Consider the following 18,751-nt stretch of genomic DNA (forward strand, 5'->3'; position numbering starts at 1 on the left):
AATCAGCTGACATCATAGTCAGCGTAAATTATAGTTAAGATTGAAACACAGGAATACTTAAAATTGCTTGAGATGTCATCAAAAGTCAGAATATGTTACAAATGAAGAAATCATATCTCATATACAGTGGCTTGCAAAAAGTATTCTGCCCCCTTGAACGTTTCCTCATTTTGTCACATTACAGCCACAAACATGAATAAATTTGATTGTAATTCCACGTGAAAGACCAATACAAAGTGGTGTACACGTGAGAAGTGGAACGAAAATCATACATGATTCCAAACATTTTTTACAAATAAATAACTGGAAAGTGGGGTGTGCGTAATTATTCAGCCCCCTCAGTCAATACTTTGTAGAACCACCTTTGCTTCAACCACAGCTGCCAGTCTTTTGGGGTATGTCTCTACCAGCTTTACACATCTAGAGACTGAAATCCTTGCCCATTCTTCTTTGCAAAACAGCTCCAGCTGAATAATTACGCACACCCCACTTTTCAGTTATTTATTTGTAAAAAATGTTTTGGAATCATGTATGTTTTTCGTTCCACTTCTCACATGTACAACACTTTGTGTTGGTCTTTCACGTGGAATTCCATTAAAATTGATTCATGTTTGTGGCTGTAATGTGACAAAATTTGGAAAAGTTCAAGGGGGCCGAATACTTTTGCAAGCCACTGTATATGTGATTGAAATAAATAATTTATATTTTTATATTAAATCCATGAAATTTAACATCAAATAAAGAAAAGGGGTTAATGAGATCAGAAGATGTTTGAATGGCTTCGCTTTCGTAAGTGAAGTGTAACCAAACTTCCTCATTGTCTTTTCTCGCTTTCATCTGAGTTGTGATCTAATCTTCAGGCCTCCAGAGCACAAAACAACTGTGACATTAAACACACGTTTATGTTCATTCAAATCTGATTAATACACATAAAGCTAAGAAGGTCTTTTCAGCTGATTTTGCTGTGGTTCCACAAAGAGAGCAGGCCATAGTGAAAACATGGGGACCATAATCTCCTCTAATTTACTGGTACTACCAGTATCAGTCCTGGTATCAGTCATGACTCTTAAACAAATCATAGGTGTCATATGTTGTCACTGCAGTCTTCAGGAATGATCTATGTCATGTGCAGCTGGTCACGTGTACGGTATGCTTTCATAATAAAGCTCCGTTGGATTGCACCCTCATCATGATCTCGTCAGCATGTTTGAGTTTAACACACAAGGCCCAGGAAGCAGGTTTGTGTCTCCAGCAGGAATCAACACAGTGTCCTTCTGCTTACTAAGCAACCATGTTAACCACTACAATCCAGAGACACCTCCAGCTTTAAGTGTTTTACTGGTGTAGTATTTTGCATCATGAACACACACGTTACTCTTTTTGCTGATATGTTACTTCATTTAAGAAAAATGCCTAAATAAGTTTGTTACATTTCGGTATCAAATATCAAAAGTGCCTCTTCAGTCTTTTTATTTTTTCTCTGCAGATGTGAAAGCACCCTCCACCTCAAGTAGGAAAGGCAGAGGAAACAAAATTAGACAGCCTTGCCTCGCAGCTGTCAGGTTGTATGACATGAATATGACACGTGGCTCTGCTGCATCATGAACAGTTTTGTCCTGGCCCACTGCTCCATCTCATGATTTCAGATAAGACACACAATGGCCATGATATTTTGGGTTAGGAATTCACTTTTTATGGTTAGGGTTAAGGTGAATGAATAGGGAAAACTTTATGTCAAGCAGCATCCTCAAACTTCCACAGCTCTCAACACTTCTTACTTGATCACATGCAATCATGCAAAACCACTTTGTGAGCCAGATATTAACACGCGGTCATATGTAATCAAGAATCGGCAAGTTTGACATTCAGGTGTTTTAATGTGGTGTCCATGTTGACAAGTTAGCTGAAAACAAACACATAAAGAGGACGTATAGCACCCAAACCCTCGATGGAATAACTAAATGCACATAAATAAAACTGATTTACAACAAAATCTGCTGATTTCAGTTCAGAGCCAGAAATGTTCCGATATCGTGTATTTTATACAAATAAAACCTGCTTCAACTCTCGTGTGCATTGTTATCAAATTTTCTTCAATTCTTAGGTTTTAGTGAAAAATAAAATAATTTTAATTAGGATTATTAATGTGCCAAGTGACGTGTGCTTACAGTTCAAAGAACAAAGTGAACAGATAAAATACCGCCCCACTGTGATAAAAACAACAGAATGTTTATCCCCCAAAGTATTTACATGAGTCGGTCATATATTCCAGCCATGCATGAGCCATACCTGAAAAACCCCCCAGCAAAACTGCATATTTACACCAACTGCTCCCTGTGCAAACTGAGGAAATGTCATACGCCAGACAGAAATGGTCCGGGCAGCAGGTGGCTTCTCCTGTGTCCAAGTCCCTTCGCTTTTTTCATAAGCTGCTCCTTCTTCTTTTAGCGTTTTGTAAATGATAAAGTAAAAACATGTTGCTTCCTCTCCCCTGAGGAGATGTGGATCAGCAATAAACTCACTGATGAGAGGGACAGTGTTTGATGTTGCTGTGAGCTAGGGCACACTCTGAGGTGACAGCAAGGACTCTTCTTTCTTTTCTGCTTCTGAAGTCGAGTTCATAGCCATGTCTTGTTTTTCCTCTTTTTCCTTCTCTGAATCCTTTGTCCTGAAACGTCAAAGCGAAGAGTTATCCCCACCGATTAATCGCACATACTTCAAAACTTCTCAGACAGTTTTTTTTTTTTTTAAATGTCAGTGTAGTTTATCCAGAAGAGGTCGCTCCTTGTCCAAAAATACAGCTCAGCCCCGGTAAGGCTCCATTATATGATTAAAAAACAAAAAAAGAAAACTAAAAATGATCAAACACGGGTGTTTTAGGAACCTATGAGGGCAGGGGATAAATTAGTAGAGTCAAGAGAAAATAAACTAGCAGAGGGGGACATGTAACAAAGGATGCCCACTGGATTTACTGTGTCACTGTCATGTTTCAGTACAGCAAGAGTACATTTTTTTCATCACATATTTTGGATATACTAATGACATTTTGCTTTAAATGTATATAAATATCCTTCTATCCTTATCCATTTTTTCCACTTGAGTTCAGGGTCACAGGAAGGAGCTGGAGCCTATTGCAGCTGTCATAGGGAAAGAGGTGGAGTAAACAAGCCCCCATTCATATAAATGTCCTGGCAGTTCATTCAGATGTCGTAACAGAAGCTTTAAGAATCTGTGGATATATATCCTGTCTTTCAGGTTGGTCATGTCATATCAACTGCCATGTAATACTATAAAACGCATTCATAGAGTTGAAAAGTTATGGTATAAAAATGTATTGTCTTTTTTTTTTCATTTCCTTCCAGCTTTACTCTGTTTGGGAAACATTAAACATGTGATCTAATGCAATCCAACACAGAAGCTGTGTCAGGTTACTGAAGCAGGTTGCTGGGGCTGACAAAATACTATTAACACCTTTCAGTAAAATGCATTTCAGTTCAGTTCAGGTTTATTTATAAAGTATCAGATCACAACAGTAGTTGCCTCATGGCGATTTATATCGTAAGGTAAGGAGCCTACCGTAATGCAGAGAAAAATCTGGTCCAGCCTAGAAAAACATGCACAGTCGGCCCCCTTATAGCTTCTGTGCAGAAATGTCAGTGCATTTAGAAGAAATCAGAGGTTGTGTCCCCAGAAAGCCTTGATGTGCCATTCAGACTCTAGTGGATCCTTGTGTTCTCACGTTGTTACACTGGTTTAAAACACAAGAGTATTTAAAAATGGAAAGCTATCAGCTATTCGCAAGAGCAGCGAATGATGAAAAGTTTCCTGTTGCCACTTTAAATCAACTAAACTTTAGCCAGTAGAGACAGATATTATTATTCCTTCCCATGTAAATTTACAGTTTAAGAGACAGTCCAACACAGTCACGTATGTATCCAGTGAGCACTGAGTACATTAGAAGACAGAGGACAGAACTCTAACACCTAAAACTTTAGGATTAAGGACTACTCTTCTTACTAATGACAGATGTTTAAGAAATTCTAACTGTACTCTGGAGGCTTTCTTGGAAGTTAAAATGTCTCACAGTCTTTAGTAGGTACTCTAAGAATGTCTAACTCATGAGGATAAGTTATTGTGAATAGGTGGTTAAAAAAAGAATAAACTACGTCTGAGAGGTTGAAATTAAAGTTTTGAGGTCAGGGGTCATAATTTTGAACAGTGACCTTGGCATGGGAGCAGGCCGGTTATTGTGCAGGACATCCCAGCTAGAGGTAGAGCTGTCACAAGATCAAAAGATGGAATCACATGACAGGAACAGAAGAACAAAACAGAGAGTTAACATTTCAAAGAGGCTGTATGCAAGTGTTTTCTTCCCACTGTGCTCTCGTTAGTCTGAGGGACCGGAGATGAGATTTTAATGTAAAGTTTAAAGCAGATTAACAAAATGAAAGCTGATGGTTTCCCAAACTCCTCGAGGGATCTAATAATCCATTTTGAGAAGCGCTGAAGAAAGCAGTGAAGATGTTAGCTCTTTCCCCCATGAAGACAACATTTGACGACTTCCGCTGTACCATCGTTGATGAGGTTTGACACCTGAGTGCATATTATTTATATACACCCCCCCCCCCCCCCCCCCACCACCACCACCACCACCACCACCGCCGACACAAACACCCAGTCATCCTGGAAGAAAGCCCTCAAATATGACAGAAACTGTTCAGCACAAAAAAGAGAGACAGTGTTTACACATAGTAGGCATCCAAGGGGAAAAGAGTTAAATCGCTCGGGCATGGGAAGAGCTCATACTTTCATTAATCAGTGGTAATCATGAGAGAAGGCAGCGAATTATGAAATAGGCATGTTATTGCAGCAGAGGTCAAAGGATCGGATTATTCCCAGCACTGATCTTAGTGCTAATTTTATCTTTTCATTTCTTTCTTTACATTTCTATTACAGCCCAACCAACACTGGTAATGGTAAAAATGATCATATTTAAGTTAAAACCATCTGATATTGTAACTAAATCAAAATATATCCACAGTTTTGTCCATGCCAGTGTATTCGTTGGACTCTAATTTATGTCTGCTTGTCAGCATACTGTAATTAATGATTTATATGTAGATTACTATGAGATCACCATTGTTTTCATTCACAGGGATCGAAAACAGAATGAATATGTCTATAAGCCGATCCAAGATCTGCGCTGAGGACGCCCGACACAGTCAGTGCTATCCAAAAGCTCTGTCAGTATTCAGGTCAGGTAAAGCACCTGTTTACCACGACTGCTTCAAATTGGAGGAGTTTAAAAAATCTGCCAAGAGAAAGGAGTTGGAGTGAGGCGATCCCCCCCAAAGTTTCTACAGGTAAACAGTAAAGTGAAACCAAAAAGAAAAACAGAAAGACCACAATGTGCTTTTGAAAGAGTGGAAAGAAAAAACAGCAACGAGACTATGGAAATCACGAAGCAATGCAGTAAAAACCTTTTACCGTATTGTCTTCACGATGAAGCGAACGATAACCGCCAGGCCTACACAGCCACACATCACTCCTATCACTATGGCTGTTACTTCTCCTGCAGGGATGACCACAGAGACAAACAGGAAAGCAATAAAAAGTGAACAGAAATACAGAAATAAAGCAATTCAGCGAATTAAAAAAGCAATTCTACAAAAAGTGACAGCAAAGATATGCATGGAAATAACTGCTAGTCTTACCAGACGAGAGCTCCTTCCCCGATTCTACAAAATACAGAATAAATAATCATTTTGTTATTTTTCGTCTCACACGGAGCAACCAATCGGTTTATCTTGACAGTATCTGGTGTTCAACTCGTAGTGTTGTGAAATGTTATGTCCACTCAGTCTTGCTGCCTTTTCAAGAGTGCTGATATCACAGGCTTTCCAGTTCAGCCACTCATTACAATGAGCATTTTACACAAATTCTTTCTCCTTTGTTTTTGTCTGCCACTCTGTCTCTCTCTTTCACTTCTCTCTCTGTCTCTTTTTCCTCTTCCCTCTTCTCTTGCGATTACAATGGAGACAGTGTTCAGTTTCTAAAAAATCCTTTTCTCCAATAAGCTTGCAAAGAAACACTTTTTCCTTTTCCATCACTTCCCCTTATTCTCTCTCTTTTTCTCTTTAATCATGCCATCCTAAGGTTATTGTCTCTCAAACAAAATCACCGGCAATCATTAGTATTCCCACATTTCTCCTCACTTTTCACGCTTTAAATACATTGTACTAATTGCTTGCTTTGCTCTACATGGTCACCCACTGACTTTATTGTACTCATTGTTCTTTGTATCACGAGCAGCAGATTGGCATTACAATCACTCAGTGTAGAAGGGCTAAAGTGGGGTAACACTTCAAAGCAGACTGGCTGCGACCTGTCCCAAATCTGCATTTCTTCAGTCTGAAAGGCTAAAAAGAATATTCTGCTAATATTCTAACCAAGTACCATTTTTCTAAGTGCTCATATGCAAATATGTGACTTCCTGTGCACCACAGCAACATGAAAGAGAGAATTTCATGTCTCTTTTAATTATCTGGTTGTAGTTACTCTGTCTGACCTGCAGAAAAGGAGGTGAAGATGACTCTGTGGTTGAGTGGCTGTGTTGCACGGTAGTTGTCCTGCAGCAGCATCCTGTCTGGTTCTTCAGCTTTACTGGAGTAAAGGATTTTCTCCAACTTCAGCAGCTGGAGTGGAGAGATAAAAAGGAGAAGAAGAGCAGTTACACTGAGTTCTAGACTGCACGCGGAAAGCAAGTTTATATCCTTCTGGTAGAATAAAAGCTGTCAGTTATAGTGTAGTGCTGAAAGTTAAGTCAAAGTCACAAAAACATTCCAAGTTTACACTTTCTGTTACAAATAAAGAAAATATAACACTGCTGGAGTAGGACAGGATTTTCTGGACCATATGCAGGCAGCTCCTCGGCCAGTATTTAGTGCTGATATGTCTTCCTGGGACATGCTGGGTTGATGTTCTCATCAGAGGCAGATACAACCAATGAGCATTGCACAGCTGCAGGATGCACTCGTCACATCCACAGGAAGCCATAACATGTCTAAACAGGTAAATATGTTGTTGGTAAGATAATGTTTTGTTATCTTAAAGGGATAATAAGTTCTGTGAGATATGTTTTTACATATATTTATCATGATAAAAAAAAATAAATAAATAATGGATTGGATTTTATATAGCGCTTTTCAAGGCACCCAAAGCGCTTTACAATGCCACTATTCATTCACACACTGGTGGAGGCAAGCTACAGTTGTAGCCACAGCTGCTCTGGGGCAGACTGACAGAAGCGAGGCTGCCATATCGCGCCATCGGCCCCTCTGGCCAACACCAGTAGGCGGTAGGGTAAAGTGTCTTGCCCAAGGACACAACGACCAGGACAGAGAGCCCAGGGATCGAACCGGTGACCTTCCGGTTACAGATACGCTTCCCAACCCCCTGAGCCACGGTCGCCCCATGAAAAAATAATACATTTCACTTTGATTTTAAAGTAAAAATAGGATTAATGTTGTACTCAATATGCTCAATCGACCTGTTTCATATTAGTGAGGAAAAACATAACTAGCTGAGCAAAAAATGAGGCATGTTTGTTCTCTTTTTGCACTGTTTAGAGATTAGAGATTTTAGATGTGCAGACCTGGGCTACTGAGATTTGAACCCTTTTATGGAAAAGGGTCCAGATAACACTCTGGTGGCACGGCGGTGTTGTCAGGGAGCCGTTGTATCGATAGTATCGCCCAAGATCCTCAGGAAGCAAAGACTGCACGTCAAAGGCTGGGATGAACGCTTTCTGGTCTGATTATGGATGAAAGGAGAAGAAGAAATGTGTAAATACCCTTTGCAGCTTTTGCTCCTAAAATGTGGAATGAGCTATAGCTGGAGGCCAGGCAGGCTCCATCTCTCGCTGTTTTTAAAAACACACCTTTTCTCCTTGGCTTTGACCCAGTGTGAGTTTCTCTCTTAAACTTTTACCCTTTGTATGCACCTGTACTATTTCTAATGTTCTTCAGCTCCTATGTATTCACTTATAGCTGATTTATTGTTTTATTTTTGTTCTCGTATTTTTTGCAAAGCCCTTTGGTTAGCTGTTTTCTTGTTTTAAAGTGCTTTAGGAATAAAGTGGAAGTGGAAGAAGACTTACCTGCGTGCCTGATGCGACTCAGATAGTTGAGGATGTTGTTAAACGCCGGGTTTGTCTCCTCACCTGTCTGGGAAAAGTCGGGCTTAAATGATCACTAAAATGCTCAAAAATATTCCAGCTAATGAGTGTAAGATTTACACCTTTTACTTTTTTATGATTATATGGATAGCTGCTGTGTGACAAAATTGTTTCATTACCACAATGAGAATTCCTAAAACAGCCAAACCGTCTTTCTGGGTCATCGCTGCAGACATGTTTGGGTAGAGCTCAGAGTTGTAGTGCACCACATGGAGCTGGAGGGAGTAGGAGGACACGCAGTATTTTTAAAAATTCACTCTGACAAGGAAGAAGGCGGCAAAGAGAGGCTTGGGTTTAAAACTGACAGACAGAAAAAGCTGGATGCAAACTCAGTCCTGAAAAGCACTGAAATGTCTCATTATGCTGTAAAAGCCCAAATGCCAAGTTCATTTTTAAAAAATGATAATTGTCCTTTTCTTAAAGGTGTATCTATATTCAGCTCACCTTCATCCTTACTCCACTCTTTTACCTTCTTTCTTCTACCTTGTTCACTCTTTCCAAATTTTATTCGGTCACCTACTCGTGTCGTTCCCTCTTTTAAATTCTGTTTTTTTTTTTTTAATTAACATTAAATCAACACAAATGTTTCTTGGATGTCATTTCCCCCCTTAGCTTCTCGTCAGTGGGCTGTTTCATTATCACAGTAAACCAAAATTAAATCAACAAAAAAGTGACACAAAGATTTAAATATAAAATATAAGAAGATCTTTAAATATACCGATGCAATTCCAAAAATAAATAATTGTATTTGTTAAAATAACATTTATCTTTATAGGAGGGTATATTATATATTTGTTATTAATATGTTATATTTAAACAAATATTTATATAATCTCAATCATCACTAAAAAATGAAAAACACAATCAAAAATAGTTTATCAGAGAATATAAAAAGTCTCTCATTTAATTGTGTCAATTTTTAGTTAAATGCTTACTGCATTTACTGCATGTGCCAAAGATAAATAGATACATTTTTAAAAAGAGAGTTGGGTTTTTTTCACTTTTGATAGAAAAATAACTGAATTGACTGCTAATTCTCAAAGTGTTTTTCTATCAATCTTTGTCTGTCTTTTTGACTATTACTTAATTAAAAAGTAATAGTTGTAGCACAGCCGTTTTACATAGTTTTATGCACGCGAGAGGAAGCGATGAATTTCTTTGTGACTATTTCCATCTGCAAATTCACACATTTACTGCTGTAATTGTTGATACATATTGTGTGTAGTCACATATTTGTAACCAAGAAATCTGCCTGCCGTCATGCTGCCACAGAATTTGGTGTGACATGCACATTGCTTAATTGTGTATGTCACACATGTAATGGCAGATTCCAAGAAAACCTTTTTACACAAGTGTGTCTTACATACATGTTAAATCAGCTGAAAAAAACTTTTATATTTATAAAAATATTTGTCTTTATATTTATAAATGAATGAATAAACATCTTTATACTGGTCCTTGTTGTTTATTTATTCATTTATTTATTATTATTAATTTTTATATTACAAATCTGTTTAGTCCATGCTATGTTAAGTGACGCATCATGTATTGTGGGTGAGTTTCATATTTACTTTAACTGTATGTGTGTGGTTACTGGTAGTTAACAGTCAGATGTGTTTAAATGTACCTCTGCATCTGCACTCAGTCCGTTAATGGTGTGTTCACTGCCTCCGGGACTTGGGCCGTCATTGCCCCAGTGGAGGTGCATTTGTATGGCTGTAAAGAACCACGGCAGCCCCCCGAGTCCCATCCATTCTGGCAGTTCAATCACCACTGATGGAGAAATAAACAACACTGGTGACTTGTTTCTAGGAAAGTGTATAATGAGAATCTACAATTTTAAAAGTGGATATAAAAATGGAAAGTTGCAAGTCATCTCTTATTAATCTCCTAAAGTAATTAATGAGCTATAAAAGTTTGCTGACCACATCTGACTCCAGTATAAACAGGCAGACCGTAAAACTGGAACGGGAAATGAGCTGGCTGCCAAAGTTACCTGTGTGTCCGTTATTGTACATAGTGAAGGGTTGGTTGCCGTGCTGGCTGTAGCCCAGCGGAGTCACAGGGATCAAACTGGGGTCGTATTTAGCCTGCGTGGTCATCACATCAACTGGAGACTGTGAGGTACCACCACAATCCGGGAAATACTCTGACCACTCACTCTGGCCGACTAAGCCTTTGACAGAGGAAAGACCGTTACACTGATGTCATTCAATCACACAGCTCACTGGCTCAGTGAAAAGCTTCTATTGATGTATCTCTAATTATGCAGAACAATTATTCCTCTATGTGCTCTTTAGGTTCACAGGCTCGTGGCAAAAACATGCACACATCCAAATATTTATGTGCCTTTGATAAAAGCCACCACTGCTGACAGTGCAGGACAATCCTGAACCAGTTTTGTTAAAACAGTCTAAATAACTGAAAACTGTTTGTTCAGAGAAACATTTCTATTTCTACTGTATTGAATTAACTCTACTGTCAAACACATTTTTTTTTTTAAAAAAAAGGCTGGAAAAAATACAAACATGCAGGGAAATGGATCTAAGCAATGAATCAAAGAAATCAGCACCGCATTAATTTTTATTAACCAGAGCAGTGGATCAACTGCTTAATCAACGTTGGTTGTCACCTGAGGGGATATATTCTAACCCAACTTTGAATGTCTGGTAATATTTATTTGTCCTAATATATTTATTTGTCACTCGTTTAACATTACGTAATTGTTTAATTAACACAAATAATAGTAGCGCAGTGTCTTTTTTCATATTTTGCATGACCACATTAACCATGTTGGGCTCTTACTTGTCAGACTCCTCATAAATCAGTATGGGCATGATCGCATATTGAATGAGGAATGAGTGAGGAGTTGGAAAGACTTGTTTTTAGTTTTTTGGACTCTTAGACCTTTGCTTTGTGTGTGTTTCTTAGTGTTAGTGTTGGTTCTTGTAGCATAAATAATGTTATTCTAGTGATGCTGGTGCCTCGTAAGGCTCAAATTGATCAAAACATATTAATACAAAGGTTACTGAGGGGCTACTCTGTTTATTACTTAGTAGATTTAAAATATCAACATTAAAAAACACAAAAGCAGTAATATGTGTTTTCTGATTACTAATGATATGTGTTGATGATATTTGCTACTAAACAGCTAGTTAATGCAGATATCTGTGGTCAAAGAGACACAAAACATAAATAAACAAATAAACCATGTACAATAGATGTGCAATGATAGATAAGATTATAAAATTACTTCTAATTTAACAAAGTGCATTATGATTGTTGATGAGAGTCCATTTTTTCATAAAATACAGTGCTTTTTAAAAAACATAAATACTATATTTGTACTATGAGTAAATTCCTACAGCTATGTAAAAAAAAACCCATTAAAATTGCTTCTTCTTTTTTTTATAAAATGTGATGCTTAATTTTGGATGGTTAACGCAGATGATGGTAAATTCTGGAAAAACCATTGTTGTGGCACTGATAATTACTGACTTGATTATTGAATGACAGTGTCAGTATTTTATATAATTATAACCTGATGAGCATGAAAAACAAAGTATATAATAACCTGTACAAGATTCAGATATTTTTGCTGGCTTCCATAGGAAATTACTATGAAATGTTGGTCCCCTGCTCACATAATATCTAATATGTAATATCTGTTAATGTATAAAAGATTAAAGAGTATTAAGATTAATTATTTTTAAAGAATTTAATGGAAAGATGGACAGAGATACGCTGAGAAAGAAACTGAGGGAGAGGAGGGTAGTTGAGGCCTGGGTTCACTGAATTAAAAAGAGACTGGTCTATTCTATTGCACGATAAAAGAAACTTAGAAAAGAGGAAAGAGAAAGAGCGACATGTGAGTCAAAGAACCTGAATTTCAATTGCAAAGCGAGGAATGCTTTAGAAAACAGGCACACCACTGACACCTTTTACACACAAAAATGCAAGGTCTGTCATGTTATTTGCAGCTGTAGGTTCACTGATTCTGTGTTTAAAAGCACATTATACCTCTGCAAAACCAACACTTCCTCTGCATAGACACAGTAAATTCAGAAGGCTTTGTTTACACTCAAACACACAGAAATTGAGGAATTGAGGAGGGGACTTGACATTAATTATGTAAACGCATACCACATGTCCACTCCCACTGCTTTCTCCATGTCTCCATGTAACCCCCACCTTGCCCTCTCTAATCTGCCAAATGCCCACTGCCCCTCACTAGCTACTCTTCACAGCAAAGAACTTCAAAGTCTTGCAGCCCCCTAACTGGTTGTCATGGAGGTCTCCATGGTGACTGGAGGCGAAAATTATGACCCCCATGCACCCACCCTACCTCTCAAAGCATGCTACAACCGGCCTGAATGCAGCTAAAAACAAAGACACATTGAGAGGGTGATGAGGAGATCACCGACTTTCCCTTAATTGTCTCTAAACTCCTGTGAAGACAAATCTCTGACATCAAGTGATTCTCCACTTCACAACCTTGTGCTTAATAAAAACGGATTTTCTGCATTAGTAAACACACCGTATGTACTGCAACACAATCTTACAGTCGTCTGCCTCTATATCCAGTATAATAAGACCTAGACACACATGTATATACACTATCTGCCTCCTGGTACAGACTCTAAAGTTTGCTGTGTATTCTGCATGTACTGTATATCAGTGCTGCTCTCCTGAATACATGCAAAGGGTGCTAATCTGTGCACCCCATTCATTCCCACAATGTCTTTGTCTGCAGCATAGGCAGCCAGTGTGCCTCAACAACACAATAAACACATAGGATATTGTGCGCTGCAACAATACACTGTGCGATTTGCTTTGCTTTAGCTTCATTCCGTCCCATCTCCCTTGCTCTGTCCAACACACTCATCTTCGTGCACCTGCCTCTCTCCCAGTCAGCCTCTCTCTCAGGCTTTTTCTAGCTTTCTTCCTTTCAACCGGCCTCCACCCACCCCTTCATCATCTCTGTGTGGCTGCTGCCCTCATGCCAGTTTGCTGAACTGTAACTAATACAGAGAAGGGGAAAAACAGAGGGAGAAAGGGTGGAAGATATGGGAGGGGAAGACCTAAATCCTACCCCAGTTACAGAAGCTTTTACCAGAATTTTAACATTTTAGAGATCCAGATTTAACATGTGCAGCCAAGCAGGTGAAAACCCTGCTTAGTTGTTTCATGCAAAACTTGTGCAAGTCTTTGATGTCATCAGATTAGATTGCGTAATGGATTACACATTAAACTGTACGAAATGTCTCTATTTGTTTTCAGGTCATTACAAAATTGACTTCAGGACTTTGCTCCTTATTTTTAAAGTGCTAAAAAAACAACAAAAAACAAACAAACAAACAATTGCCCCAGATATCTAACATACTCTAACCATAAATCTAGACAATGTTGTGCTAACTATCACTCAATAAAATAATCTGTTTTTTAATGAGCTACATTGGGAACTTGAACTTACCAGAGTAAGTCCAGGTGATTTCCTCTGAAAAAAAATAAAAACAAACAAAAGAGAAAAAATTCCTGAAATTTCTGTTTTGGTTAAACCAAATTTAAAAATTCACTTTGAAAAAAGAAAAGGCAGAGGATAAAAGATAGATCAGGAAATTACTACTTTTCTTCTACTAAGGCTCAAACTGGAAAACCCAAACCATCAAATACCAGAATCAAAGCCAAAAATCTCACATGATGCCCGTTATTATGTTAATTTTCACCTTACCAGCAGCAAGGGCAGGCATCCACTGGAAAAACAGAAGTATTAGCAGCATAAAAAGACCCAAAGTGTCCATGTTATCCCGCTTTGCCCATACACAGTGAATAAGAGCAGACTGAGAGATGAGGAACGAGCAAGAGAGAGAGTGAGAAAGAGAGGAGAGAAAGTGACGGGCTCCAGCAATCCCACCTGCCACAGCTCTGTTTAACAGCCAGAGTGTTGATGTCACATGCTGAATCCACTCAGGCACACAGTGCACTGGTCTCAGCAAGAGAGAGATGAACAGAAAGTATGAAAGAAGACAAAACGAGAAAATCAGGGGCGAGACAAGGCCCGGTTTAGGGATCAGTTAGTGAGAATTCATTCAGAGTTGGAGGCGGAAAAAGACAAAAAGACAGGATGGAGGAAATTGGGTTAAAAATAAAAGAATGAAAGACCTAACTGATTAGGGAAGAGGAGAAATGGAAATATGTGAAGGAAAAAAAGATGTCTGCTGTTTTAAACATAAGTTTTTTTGGTAGGAAGAACTTCTGTGAGTTGAATTTGAGTCATTTAACCACACCTTCTGCATGCACGCTTGTGTATGAACTAGTATTTTATTCTACGTCACATACAGAGGCAATTTAGAATCAACAGTTAGCTGAACACGCAGGTCTGTGGAGTTCCTTGTTGATGCAGAAGAACTTCCTCTGGTGTCATTAGGCAAGATGAAAACTCTTTGAACAGCTGATTTGAACATGTAAAATTCACCAGAGGCCTGATAATCACGTTTCTACTTAGCACATCTAATCAAACATTAAACTGATCTTGCTACTGAAACTTGTAAAGATTCTGATGCATTTAGTTACTGAACTTTAATCAATAGTGTCAATAATACCAATATTTCTTTTCTATGATGAAACTTTTATTTATCTGTTATAGCGTGACTCTCTTTTGCAAAAATACCCTGCCTAATGCAGGACAATCAACAGTGTTTCCACAGACACAAATACACACTGTGAAAATACAGATGAAAAATATACAAATTGTACGAGATAAAATCCAAAAATGACCAAAAAGAATAAGATTCAAAGCCCAAAATATCAAAGTAAGACCTAATTGTAAACTACCACCACCCCCAGATGTACTAGGATAAAAACAAGAAACCACAAATATTTTAGAAATCTGTCAAAAACGTGTTTAACAAAACTTTTTTTCCCCATGCTAAATTTCATGGCATTACAGGGTTAGTGATGTTGTGATGATCTATAGGAGGCAAAATGACAAGAGCTATGCCATTGTTCACAAACTTTATGATCCCACATCAGCTGTAAAACCACATTGTATGAAATGAATGATGTTGAGCTGCTTGGGCAAGAATATAGATGACAAGAAAAAATTAAAAAGAAGAAGAAAGGAGAAAAAGGAGGTCATACAGGCAAAGAATAAAGGTGTTTAGTACAGTCAGAAGATGTGGATGAGTGAAAAACAGAAAGCTGAGAAGACAAACAAGCGCTGGTTCTCATACTAGTATTGCTAGTCAACCTTCTTCTATGTTTCGTTTATCAAAAACCCCCAAAAATGTCAATAAAAGTGCAGTTCTGATTTTATTGCATCACCCCTCCATCTTCTCCCATCCTACGACTCTGCCTCTCCACCCTCGCACTCCGCACTCGTTCTTTTATCCTCTTCCCTCCTTTCCTCTTTGACTCCGGTCAAGCGTTGTCGTCCACTTTTGCTTTTTCCTCAGCTGTGACTGTGTGTGTCAGAAGCCTGCAGGTGTGATCAATTTTCTTGTCTTTGTGACTTTGTTCACATGTGACTGCATGCATGACTGTGTGGTATGTATGTGCATGTCATATATGAGGTTTAACCACAGTCAAATACTTGACTGGAGGTCACCCTCTAAAGGCTCTGCAGTTTATTAACAATATGGTGTCAGATTTATGCATTTTATTGTTTTCTATTAATTTCTTCTTGATTGACTTGAATAGCAACAGTAGCACAGTGTTTCTCTGAGCATGAAAAAACATGAAGTTCGATGATTTCTTCATAGAAGAATGCCTATCACAAACTGAATCAACAACAAATCCATTACAAAACTAAATTACAAACAACGAAAAAACTGGTTCTTTCACCTGCTGCAGCAAAATTATGGGAAAATTACAGATTTGTTTTGGTTTGCAAGGCCTCTCTTTGAATGCAATCTACTCTCAACACTGTCAGTTCTTTGGAACTGATACTCTGACTTTTGTTATGAAATAATAATAATAATGCCCTTTTTAAAAATAACTTACTCGTGCTTCACTACAAACAATATTTGTTATTGAGGTGCAATTGATGCAACTCTGCTTTGTACTTTTATCAGTCACATCTTGGAGGTCATTCACAGTGCAGGTGACATTGGGGGCCATTGATTTTCAAATGTTCGTCCAATATATAACCGACAGCTGTTTCCTGTTCTTGGCAGACAGGAGTGGCCTCCACTGTGCTCATCTGTTGCTGTAGCAGATCTGCTTCAAAGTCAGATGTGTTATGATTTGAGAGATGCGCTCCTGCACAACCACTCATGTTTGTAACGAGTGGTTGACTGACTTACTGTTGCTGTTCTGCTTAAAATCTTCTGGCCGTTCTTCTCTGACCTCTGACATCAACAAGATATTTTCACCCAGCTGCTGCTCGCTTGATATTTTCTCATTTCAGACCATTCCCAATGCCAGCAGGCCAGCAGTATTCGAAACAATTAGACCAGTAGCTGTGTCACTTTTATTCCCCTTTCTTCTTGATGCTTGGTTTGAACTTGATCACTCTACTGACCATGTCTACATGCCTGAATTTGAATTTCTGACCTGTGATTGGTTGATTAGGTATTTGCATTAATGAGTATAAAGTGGCTGCTGACTGTATGTGGTGTGACTGCAATGGACCATACAGTGGCTGCTGCTATGTTCATGGATTCTACATATTTTCTTTGTCTATTTTCTGATGCATATAGTTTCACGAGTATCATTTTGCTTTTCTCCATTTAAGCAATTTTGTAAAATTTCAAGTACATTGTTCACATTTCATTTTTTGTGCCTAAAATGTTTTTACTCTACATTAGGGCTACATTTTTGCTGCACTCCATCCAAAGTCAGTAAGGTGCAGATAAAAGTAAAGAAAACTTTTGTTTATTGTTTCGTCATAAATGCCACAGCAACCCAGTATGTCAGTGGACACACTTTGAGTAGATTGGCTACTTTGAAAAAAAATGACCAGTAAAATTTCTTAAACCAGAAACAGATTCAATGTTACTGCAAAGAAAATATATGTATAAAAGAGTTATCTCTATGTCCCACATGAAAAGATAACCAAGCTAAAAGCATCCCAGTGCGATCTTTACTTTTAAAGATATTAAAGTTATACACATTTTGGAACTAAAAAAAAAAAGTTTCAAGGCTTGTCTGTGTTTCCATATCTGCCGATCTGGTTACAAGCCCCTAATAAACTTGAAGAGACCACTCAAGGCCCACATGACTGCTTTGTTATGGTCAATAAACTTAACCCCCGGAGGTCTCCTGGATCCATTTCCAAACATTAACTTCAAGGTTAAGTAATTTATTTGTGGTTCTCTCATGGATTCTAATTTTAAATAGAAAAACATCTTTTAAAAACCAGAACACAAAATTCCCATTTCTCATCTGAGGTCTTTCTGACTTTACTGTGTTTCTTCATCACGTTGGTGTAAGTCTCACATCAGGAGTGTCACTGTCACCACATCTCATATCACAGTCTCATCTGTGCAAGTCAGTAAAACAGTCTAAACAAAGGATGTCAAACTCCTTTTACAATGAGGGCCACATACAGCCCACTTGGATCTTCAGTGGGGCAGATGAGTGAAACTACTCTTTCTGTCAGTGTAAACATCTTTAATTATACATTTAATCCCTGAGATCTTTTAGTATAAGATAAATAAGTGCAGTATCTACAGCAGGTCTTGGTTTATCTTCATGACAAATGTGTAAATGTATGAAATGTAAACTACTATCCTGTAGCTTTAAAAGAACAAGTTTTCGTTGATTGATGAACATTTTCTCTTTTTTATACTGACATTTTTATATTAGACAGTAAAAAACTGGACCTTTTCCTGTTTATCTTTTAGGTAACTATTTTGGTGTAGTATCTTTATCAGCAGGAAAAGCTGTCAAATTTATAGAAAAATACAAAATTTAATGCAACCCATCATATCAACCTAGACACCTCTAGTTTTTTCTAAGAGTAACATCATATTAGTCACTGCAATTTTTAAAAAATCATCCCTTTTTTGTTGTAAATCAGTCCTGATACTATGTGCATCAGAAAATAAACAAAGACAAAAATATACTATATACACAGAAACAATTACTGAATAGTATGACAAAGTCACACTACATATGTGTGTAGTTCATGCTTGCATGTAATAACAGTGTCATAACCTGCACGTGTGACACAAGACTGAGAATATGTGTTTGTAGCTGCTTCGACTGAACCTCTTCTGAGACCGCGTTTATATTTGCTTTCAACTGAAGAGCATATTCACTGCTACCACTGACAGCATTTAACGGCCTTGCTGTTTCATGCATATTTTAAAAACTTGAGAAGTGATTTGATTGAAAACACTAATGCAATGCTTCACAGCGTTGTTTCATAAGCGAGAGATCTGTATTTCTTTCTGGAAAATAACAATTTGATCAGTTGTGCCATTCAAATGAGAAACACATCACACAATGACTATCACCTTTAGCAGTGAAGTATGTGTAAAACCAATAGCAGTGTGTACAAATACTATGAGA

General features: G+C 38.0%; 1 protein-coding gene across 6 annotated transcripts; it reads right to left on the reverse strand.

Moving 5' to 3' along the window:
• Window positions 1–1,453: 1,453 nt before the first annotated feature.
• ca14 (carbonic anhydrase XIV) lies at window positions 1,454–14,141 on the reverse strand. Of its 6 annotated transcripts, none has more exons than XM_026185148.1 (13): window positions 13,968–14,141; window positions 13,710–13,733; window positions 10,233–10,412; window positions 9,864–10,009; window positions 8,356–8,451; window positions 8,159–8,225; window positions 7,655–7,812; window positions 6,569–6,695; window positions 5,715–5,738; window positions 5,488–5,572; window positions 5,270–5,311; window positions 4,224–4,277; window positions 1,454–2,668 (listed from the first exon to the last, which is right to left on the reverse strand). In XM_026185148.1, exons 1-13 carry the CDS (start codon window positions 14,035–14,037, stop codon window positions 2,557–2,559), a joined length of 1,185 nt encoding a protein of 394 aa, XP_026040933.1. In that variant the 5' UTR covers window positions 14,038–14,141; the 3' UTR covers window positions 1,454–2,556. The 6 variants fall into 6 exon arrangements, 5 of the variants coding, with proteins under 5 accessions (XP_026040933.1, XP_026040928.1, XP_026040931.1 ...); XM_026185146.1 differs by having other exon boundaries at window positions 2,600–3,748; window positions 13,968–14,103; XR_003273859.1 differs by having other exon boundaries at window positions 2,606–2,668; window positions 3,577–4,277; window positions 13,968–14,103.
• Between the last annotated feature and the right edge of the window lie 4,610 nt (window positions 14,142–18,751).

The sequence above is a fragment of the Astatotilapia calliptera genome, chromosome 11 (assembly GCF_900246225.1).
Source record: "Astatotilapia calliptera chromosome 11, fAstCal1.2, whole genome shotgun sequence".
NCBI lineage: Eukaryota > Metazoa > Chordata > Actinopteri > Cichliformes > Cichlidae > Astatotilapia > Astatotilapia calliptera.

What these genes read in the sequence shown, in the direction of transcription:
- ca14 (XM_026185148.1), bottom strand. Translation starts at nt 14,037, where the DNA reads ATGGACACTTTGGGTCTTTTTATGCTGCTAATACTTCTGTTTTTCCAG. An exon ending in TTCATCGTGAAGACAATACG is followed by an intron (nt 5,312 to 5,487) that starts GTAAAAGGTTTT and finishes TTCTCTTGGCAG; the next exon opens with ATTTTTTAAACTCCTCCAAT. An exon ending in CGGCCTGCTCCCATGCCAAG is followed by an intron (nt 2,669 to 4,223) that starts GTCACTGTTCAA and finishes TTGACGTTTCAG; the next exon opens with GACAAAGGATTCAGAGAAGG.